The sequence below is a fragment of the Phoca vitulina genome, unplaced genomic scaffold, assembly GCF_004348235.1.
Source record: "Phoca vitulina isolate PV1807 unplaced genomic scaffold, GSC_HSeal_1.0 scaffold13, whole genome shotgun sequence".
Taxonomy (NCBI): domain Eukaryota; kingdom Metazoa; phylum Chordata; class Mammalia; order Carnivora; family Phocidae; genus Phoca; species Phoca vitulina.
The window spans coordinates 48,126,075-48,135,321 of NW_022589716.1; the positions used below are offsets into that span (position 1 = coordinate 48,126,075).

The window sequence follows — 9,247 nt, forward strand, 5'->3', positions numbered from 1 at the left end:
ATATATATATATATATATATATATATATATATATATATATATATAAAGGTTATATACAATGAAGAGAAAATATGACTGTAAAAAATGAAAAATTAAAGGTTTTTAAAAATGAATTGATAAGATGTTGGTTGAAAAAGGAAAGAAGAAAAATTCAACTAAAAAATATAGAAAAAGAAAAGAAAATTTAAAAAATTAACTTTGAAAGACTAAAGAATCATGGGGAAAAAAGCCATGAATTCTATGTGCTGTATTTCCCTAGTGCTGGAGTTCTGCCATTCTCATTGATCAGTAAACTTGGTCTTCGCTGGCTCTTCTTGCTGATCTTCTGGGGGAGGGGACTGTTGCCGTGGTTCTCAAATGTCTTTGCTGGAGGCGATTGCCCCACCCTTGCCGGGGGGCCGGACTAAGTAATCTGCTCAGGTTTGCTCTTGGGAGCTTTTGTTCCCTGCAAGCTTTCCATACAGCTTTGGAGGACGAGAGTGAAAATGGTGGCCTCCCAATCTCCGCCCTGGAGGAGCCGAGAACTCGGGGCCCCACTCCTCAGTGAGCCCCCAGAGAAAAGCAGTCAATCACTCCCATCTCCCTGGTCTCCGGCCGCACTCCGTGCTCACCTGGCCTGTGACCGAGCATTTCTATCTCTGGCACCCGACCCTGTGTGGAGTCTCCAAACCCAGCAGGTCCGTGAGATGCGTTCCTGCGCCACTCATCCCCAGGGAGGAAGGGGAGTCTCCCCGGATCTGCTGCTTGTTGGGTCCCTGCTGAAAGAGCAGTGGCCCGGCTGTGCCACAGATCATGTTTATGGTAATCCTGAGCTGAGAGCCCACTCCTCGGCTCTGTCTCTGCAGCTGGCTTCCCTGCTCTGATACCTGGGAGCTCTGCCACATCAGGCACCCCCAGTCTTTCTGTGACCCCGAGGGTCCTGAGACCACACTGTCCCAGTGAGGGTTCCACCCCCCGCTTAGCCACTGGAGTGCTGTCCCTCAGTGGAGCAGATTCCGATTTTGTGCTCCGTGCTCTTATCACTTGCTGGTAGCTGGCTGATGGAGGCTCCCTCACCCCGCCATCTATCTTCGGGAATATCGCCTCGGATTCACTTCTCTGCATGTTCTACCTTCCAGAAAGTGGTCGCTTTTCTGTTCAGAGAGTTGCTCCTATTCTTTTCTTTGATCTCCTGTTGAGTTTGTAGGTGTTCTGAATGGTTTGATACCTATCTAGCTGAATTCCTGGGGCCAGAGGAAATTTAGGTCTCCTACTCCTCTGCCATCTTGCTTCGCCCCTAACAAAATCTTATAAAAAAGAAAGAAACAGCTTCAGAGGCCCTTGGGCACCCCCTCCCCCTACTTCCATGGGAACCTAGGTGATTGTTCCTTGCATGTCAGTGAGACCCAGTAGGTCTGCTCCCAACAGAGGCAGGGCTGGCCACTCACACAAGGGGCTGAGCACCTAAAGGACTGCATCACCTAAGTAAGGTCCCGATGTTTAACACTTGGAAAGATTTCCTTGTATGTCACCCAACTCAGATGCCCCTGGTGCCACAAAAGCAGTTTGAATGAGTTCGGCAGGTGTGACAGTAACTGGGCTGTAAGGAGTGGCAGGGAACAGTCATGCTGCAGAGCATGTTCCTGGAGTGGAGGGAGTGGGGCCTGCTCAGCTCCAGCCAGTTGCTGCCTGTCAAGATTGGAGGTCTGGAGTTGCCCCAACTGACTTGTTAGGAGAAGCTGGCAATTAATTTGAGTTACTTTTTAAAAGGTTTTTCCTTTTTTTTTAAATCGTGTATAACACCCAGTGCTGCACAACTATTGAATCATTGAACACTACATCAAAAACTCATGATGTGCTATATGGTGGCTGACTGAACATACATACATACATACATACATAAAAAATCATGTGGGTCTAGCAAAATAGATCTGCAGCTGTCCTCTGCCCACAGACCATTCTTTGTATCCAGGGTAGTTGGTTTCTCCCTCTGGACATCACTGGGGCACATCTGGCCCAGTGAGGGATTAATCCCCAGGGGGCTGAGGAAATCGAATGGGGGCAGCCCGCCCACCCTCTAAAGGAGAGGGCCATGAGTAGGCCCTGTTCTCTGCCAGCCCCAGATCCTGGCCCTGCAAAGGGAGCTTGGCATGGCCTTTGTCTTCTGGGCCCTGGGGTCCTGGCAGGGCTGTGCACAATCCACTCCATGTGGAAGCTGGGGCCTCAGCAGTAAGCCCCAGGCCTGTTGCATATGATAGCTCTTCTTCTCTTGCTGCTGTCCCCAATTTCTCTTCTGTCTCCTTCCCACCTTAGGGGAAAAAGCACTTTCATTTTCTCAGATGTTCCATTCTGGAATCTGATTCCTGTCACATCCTATGACTTTGAATGGCTTATCAAGATACCTTCCCATAGACCTTTCTGTCACTGTCTTCCCTCCCTCTCTCCCTATTCCCTACCCCCTCCCTCTACCCAACAAATATGTATTAAAAACCTACTTTGCCAGTCACACTTCCTTCACCGTAAGAGATAGCTGTCAAGGTGATACCTCACTCACAAGGTCCAGTTTACCCTTGCTTGGGGCCGAACAAGATCTGGGGTAAAGTGGGAGGGAAGGAAGAAAGATCCAGTGCTGAATCAGTCAAGGAAGTCTTCCTGGAGGACATAGACTTAAAGTAAGAGATAGAACTTAGAGACTGGCATAAAAAAGGGGAAACCACATTCTTTTTCTCCTCCCAGGTGTTGGTGGCAATCTGGTGGCCATTCAGACCAGCCGGATCTCCACCTACCTGCACATGTGGAGCACGCCTGGCGTTCTCCCCCTCTGGATGAAACAGTTCTGGCCTAACCCATGCTCCACTTTTTGCACCTCAGGTGGGTCTGGTGTCTTCCAGAGGCCATGTGGCCATTTCTTTACACAAGTAAAAATTGCCATCATTGGAATCTGCTCTGTAGCAACAGATGTCTAAGACCAGTGCTGACCTCAGCCCAATCATCTTCAAGGGCACAGCTCCTCCTCCCAGAGACCTGACTCCCCATCTCTGCCTCTAGTTGATTCATCCATTCATTCAGATATTTAATTCTGCCAGGTACTAGGTGTCAGGTTGCAGTGATGAGTCAGAGAAAGCGGATTCTTGCCCACATGGATTTACATTATCCAGAAGAGCAGATAAACACACCAAAAAAGGAGCATTTAACTACAAATTGTGGCATGTTTTAAAATAAAAAAGTACAGGGTCCAGTGGAAGGAATTTCAGGAGATATTGAGATATGGGTTTGGCAAGTTCCTCTCTGAGGATGATGGGGGGAGCAGGGGAGGGTGTGGGGGGGAGGAGGCGTGCTGGAGCAAGAGGGGCGTTTGAGGCAGAGGGGACAGCCTGAGCAAAGGCTCAGAAGCAGGAAGGAGCTTGGTAAGTCTGAAGAATTGAAAGGCCAGGGAGGCCTGAGCATAATGAGCAAGGGAGAGGATGGAGGAAGCTGAGACCAGGGAGGGAGGGGTTGATCATTATAGGACCTTGAAGCTTGAGGAAGGGAGACTGGATTCTATTCTGAGAACCACTGGAAACCTTTTGAGGTCTTTTCTTTTTGTTACTTTTAAAACTTGGATCTTTTCTCCCACTGCATTTTCTTTTAATCATTTCCTTTCTGTTTCAAGAACTACCTTTAGCCATTCTTTTAGGGTAGATTTGCTGGCACATTCCTGAAGGATATTTTTGCCAGATATAAAATTCAGGGTTGATGGTTCTTTTCAGCACTTGAAAAATGTACCACTTCCTTCTGAATCCCCTGGTTTCTGATGAGAAATTACTGTCATTTGAATTATTTTTTTGTCTTTTGTTTGTTTCAAGACTTTTTCTTTACTTTCTAGTCTTTGAGTTATGATGCACATTGGTGTGGATTTCTTAGGGTTTGGCATGTTTGGGGTTTACTTAGCTCCTTGAGTACATGGATTTATCTTTTGCCAAATTTGGGAAATTTTAAGCCATGATTTCTTCGATACACCTTCAGCCCCACTGTCTTCTTCCTTTCCTTCCTGTATTCTGATGACATGAATGGTGGATCTTTTGTTACAGTCCCACAAGCCCTGGAGTCTCTGTTCAATTTTTCCCCCAGCCTATTTTACTCTTTCTTATTCAGATTGGCTAATTTCCATAGGTTTTTTTCAAGTTCATGGATTCTTTCCTCTGCCCTCTTCACTCAGCTAGTCATCCATTGCATTGAGTTGTTTGGGGTTTTTTGGCTATTGTATTTTTTCAGTTCTAAAATTTCCACATGGGTCTTCTTTGTATCTTCTGTTTCTTTTCTGAGACTTTCTAATTTTTTTTTACCAAAACTTTCTATTTTTATCATTTGTTTCAAGTATATTTGTAATTGCTGGTTGAAGCACTTCTACAATGGATTCATTAAAATTGCTTTCAGATAATTCTGCCATCTGTGTCATCTCATTCTTAGTGTCTGTTGGTTGTCTTATCAAGTTGAAATTTTTTTTCTTTTATAAGAAGTGATTTCAGATTGAATCCCAGGCATTCGGGGAATATGTTATGAAACTCTGGATCTCATTTAAGTCTTTTTCAGCTACCTTTTCTGACACTGCACTACTGAAGGAAAGGGAATGCATTGCTTCCTTACTGCCAGTTGGAGGTAGAAGCCCAGGTTTCCCCCCACCCCTACCATCCCCACCGTCTCTGTTCATACACTGGGGGAAGAGGAGCACTTCATTGCTGGTGGGCTGGGGAGGAGTCCACGTTCCTCTGACACTACCCTGGCTGAGAGGGAGAGGGCAGCTTTGTTATTGCTGCCCACATGGCCTTCACAGACATGGTTGAGTGGGGAGCTCATTACCACCAGGCAGAGTACCGCTTACTCTCCACTCAGCCTTCTCTATCCCCCCTCAACCAGAAGGGGTGAGTGGCACATTCCACCTAGATTTGGTCAGAAGTCCAGGCTCCCCTCTTGGCCTTTGCTAATGGAAGTGGGGCTGTAGTTTTTCCTGTGATGTTTGGCTGGAATAGAGAAGTTGCCTAAAAGTTCTGTGTTTTGCTAGGCTGTCCCTCTTTTGGACTTTTGGCTAGACAGAGCGGGCTTTTGTTGAGTCTTTTTTTTTTTTTTTTTTTTTGGTCTGTGCCCATTGACGTTTCTGAGTTGCTGACTTCTCTAGCATCTGGTCTGGGATATATGAGGCAAAACTCCCCCAAAACACCAAAACAACAACTCAGGGAATTCACTTCTGTGTTGTTTGTTGGGTCCCCAGGTCCCTGGCCAGCCCACCCTTTCTCTCCACCTTTTCAAATCTTCTTATGTTTGTTTTATATATAATGTCCAGGGTTTTTAGTTGTATTTAATGAGAGGAATAGGAAGAAATATGTCTAGCCATCTTGTCTTGAAGTGGAAATTACCATTGAATTTTCTGATTTGTCGTTTATATATAGAAAATCTGTTTCTATTTCTCCATTATTTCTGTATCTGTCTTAGTTCAGCTGCTATAATGGAAGTATAGAATGGGTGGCTCATAAATACAAGAAGCTTATTTTTTATAGTTGTGGTTTGTGGAAGTTCAAGGTCAAGGCACTAGCAAATTTTGTCTGGTGATGGCCTGCTTACTAGTTTGTAGACAGCTGTCTTCTCACTGTGTCCTCACATGGTGGAAGGAGTGAAGTGTCTGAGGTGTCTTTTATAAGGTTATAAGCACTAATGACATTCATGAGTGCTGTACCCTTATGACCTAATCATCTCCAAATACCATCACATTGAGGGTTAGATTTACAACATATGGATCTGGGTGATGGAGGACACCCAGATGCTATAGCAGCATCTAAATATTTTACTGAATTCTTATTTATGTAATGTTTCTATAGATTTTCTTGAGTTTTAGGGCCAGCTGCCAATAGCAATTATTTATTTTGCTTCTACTTTTTTTTCCAAAGAATCTTTTCATACCTTGTCTAATTTTTCATCATGAATAGATTTTGGACTCTTGAGTGTTCTCAGCCTCTCTCTACATATTATTTTATGGTAGTGTTTTTAGCTTCTAAGCTGTATGATTGTTCCTCCTCTTTCTTGTTAGTTTGATGAAATATTTTAACTCAGAGGTAAATGGAGACTTTTTATTGAAACTCTATTTCTGTTGAGAAGTCAGTTGCATTCATATGTTACAATTTTTAAAAGTGTGTGTGGTTGGGGCAGGGAAGTCACACTTCTTGCAGAGTCTCAAATTCTTAGAGTACTGAAGCCAAAAGAGAATGTGCTGAATGAGTCCCAGAGGCTTAGCGTGAGGAAGGGGCTGCCTGAGGCCTCCCATGAGTGTGCCACCCTTCCCTGGATTACTAATTCCACGTGCTGAGCCTTCGTTCGTCCACATTCCAGAGCTCTCTTCCACCTTAAGCCCTTTGCATGTTCCCTTTCCTCTGCCCAGAGTCCTCTCCTCCAGATTCATATCTCAGCCTAGATGTCATCTTCTCTCAAGGGCTTCTAGTCTCCAGTATTCATCCTACTAATATACACTTTGTTCTCTACCACATTATCCTGGTTTATTTTCATCCTCGCACTGGTCAGTTTGAAATGACTTTTCTTGTTTGTTTGTTTCTGCTACTCGATTCTGTTTTGTTTTGTTTTGTTTTGTTTTTCTCTCTCTCTCTCTCTCTTCCCTAAAATGTCAATTCCATGAGGGAAGGGACAGGAGTATATCCCCATATGCGAGAATGTGCCTGCCACATAGTAGATGCTCAGTAAACACTCGTGTAATAGATAAATGAATGTGGATGCCTCACTGGAGACTGTCACATGCCAAGGTGGCTTCTGCTGCCCAGCAGGTCACACAATCTCCTTGGTTTTGTTTTTTCCAGAAATTAATTCCATATCAGCCCGAGTCCTGCTCTTTCTGGTGGTTCCGGGCCATCTGATTTTCTTCTACATCATCTACTTGGTGGAAGGCCATTTGGTCCCAGACAGTAAGATCTTTGTGGTGTTCTATCTGCTAGCAAGCCTGATCCAGGTGAGGATGACTATAGCAGTATCAGAGCAGCATTCAGTGGTTGGTCAGCCAGCAAGATTTGTCTTGGTTGGCAGGAGGGCAGTTCCAGGACCCCCATCTTCCAAGAGTCAACTTGTTCAAGCCCAAGGGCATGATCCAGACAGAGAAGCCACTCCACACTCTGTATTGCACACTTCACACTGAACATTCCACACAGCACATGCTACACTGCACATTTCATAGGGTACACCCCCCACAAGGCACACTCCATACTACATATAGCACACTGCACACTCCTCAGCAGAGGATCAAAGGTTCATCCTGAAGTTGCAGCAAGTTGCCGTGAAGCAAGTTGATCAGTGGGTCCAACTGATGATCTGTGCCATGCACACCAACCATCACAGATAGGGTGGGCAGAGACCAGGCCCCTGCTGGAGTGTTGCTGAAAGGCATGTAGGGACTTAAGTCAGGGCTGGATGGTGATAAGGACATGATGAAAGAGAGTAAGCTGGTGCCTGCCTCTGGGTAGTACTCAGCAGACTGTCTGCCCAGACTAGCTGACTGATGCCCCTCGTGGGCCCAGGTTGTCTGCAGAGATAACTGTGCTAGGAGGGCAGTGCTAGAACTAGGGACTGACATGTTCAAATCTCCCTGAGTTAGGGCATTTACAATTGCAGCATGTCCCTGACCCTGAACAGTGGGCTGGAGCACTCTGACAAACTGTCTTGAGCAGGAGCAGGGAAGGGGCTGGAGTCAGCCTGGGACAGGGGATCGAGGAGCCCTGGAATGAGGCCAGGACTGTGCTCACTACTGGCACTTTCAGGAAAGGCTTAATGTCCAAAGCTGCCCATACAAGGGCTTCCAGCAAACTCAAATTGAAGTCCCAGTAAGGTCTATGTCTTGAGTTTTCAAGGATACTGAGAGGAGTTGGTGTAGCAGAGATGGTCTGTCTGGCACCTCAGTTTGCCACAAGTAGGACCTGACCACAGGGAGGGAGGCTAGGCAACTATGGATAAGGGTGGACTTCCTGCCTCTGCATGAGCTCATAGCTGGGCACTGGCCCCAAGAAAAGCTAGAGGAAGGGGACTCCTTGGAGTAGACATGTCCACCTTGGTATCTGCCTTTGAAATTTGCTAGTGTTTCTTAGTGACACTTGACTATCTGACTTAGTTGTTATTTTTTGTGTCTGCTTGCTCTTGTGCCAGGTGACGATTCTCCTGTACCTGGCAGAAGTGATGGTTCGGCTGACATGGCACCAGGCCCTGGATCCAGACAACCACTGTATCCCCTATCTCACAGGGTTGGGGGACCTCCTAGGGACTGGCCTTCTGACACTCTGCTTTCTTATCAACTGGTTATTGAGGAGTGAAGCAGGGCTGGATGGCTTCTCAGAACCAGCATCTGGACCTCCCTAATGAGCCCAGGCAGCCCCAGTTGCTCAGTAGAATTTTCCTTCACACCAGCAGGGTACAGAAGTTTCTCCCTGCCTGGGTCCTCAGGAAGGATGGTTGACACCCTGCCTCTGCAGTGGCCCTTTGTCAGTCTGCTAAGGACACTAACACACATCTTGACTCTGGAGTTGGAACCTGAGCCTATGAGGGTGAGGGAGGCCTGAAATCAGAAGCATTGTTTGTGTGTGAATGTGACTGCATGTTCCCGGACATAAGTGCACACCCATGTGCTTGGTGAGTGCAAATGAGTGTGCATGTGTGTGTGGAGAGCAGGGGACTCTGGCCTGAAGACGCTGAAGGAAGAGACATGTCCGGTGCACTTGGGAGATATGCTGGCACTGTTCTGTGCCCATGCAGCCTGGATTGGGGAGGAGCAGGAATGAGATGCCTTCTGTGCCCAAGCCTCAGGACTGAGCTGTGGCTTAAGCACAGTCTTCACCAGCTCTGAGCTTCGTTGGCCATTTTGCCAGTGTGCCTGCAAATGTGCAGCCCTTCCCAAGACAGCCTTTCCTTGCACACCCTTCATCTGCTCCCAGTATTTAATCCTGTTAATGTTTTTTCTCTTTTTCTTCCTTTTATGTTTAAGCAAAACTTCTGTTTAGATTTTAATGATCAGAGAAGTATAAAATAAAACATAGATTATATTATACTTGGCCTTTGTGTCCTTAAAGATAGTTAATGCCACCATGAGACTTGGGGTCTATAAGTAACAAAAACCTCTGGTGTTTCTCTAGTGTCTGTTTCTCAAACTGTGGTCTCCAGCATAGAAGCATCAACATCACGGGGAAACTTGTTAGAAATGCAAGTTGTTTACCCTCCCTCCCCTAGGCCTGCCAAATCAGCCTGTCTT

The 9,247-nt window shown here is 46.1% G+C and overlaps 1 protein-coding gene across 5 annotated transcripts in view; it reads left to right on the forward strand.

Annotated features, from left to right (window-relative positions):
• Window positions 1-9,045, forward strand: part of SLC41A3 (solute carrier family 41 member 3) — a 90,744-nt gene extending 81,699 nt beyond the window's left edge. For 3 of the 5 annotated variants that reach the window (XM_032412082.1, XM_032412083.1, XM_032412086.1), the window contains 3 exons: window positions 2,716-2,850; window positions 6,819-6,967; window positions 8,152-9,045. In XM_032412082.1, the coding sequence (XP_032267973.1) occupies window positions 2,716-2,850; window positions 6,819-6,967; window positions 8,152-8,361 (494 nt within the window). In that variant the 3' untranslated portion in view covers window positions 8,362-9,045. The remainder of the gene's footprint in view (window positions 1-2,715; window positions 2,851-6,818; window positions 6,968-8,151) is intronic. The other 2 variants (XM_032412084.1, XM_032412085.1) reach the window with 2 other exon arrangements.
• The last annotated feature ends 202 nt before the right edge of the window (window positions 9,046-9,247 follow it).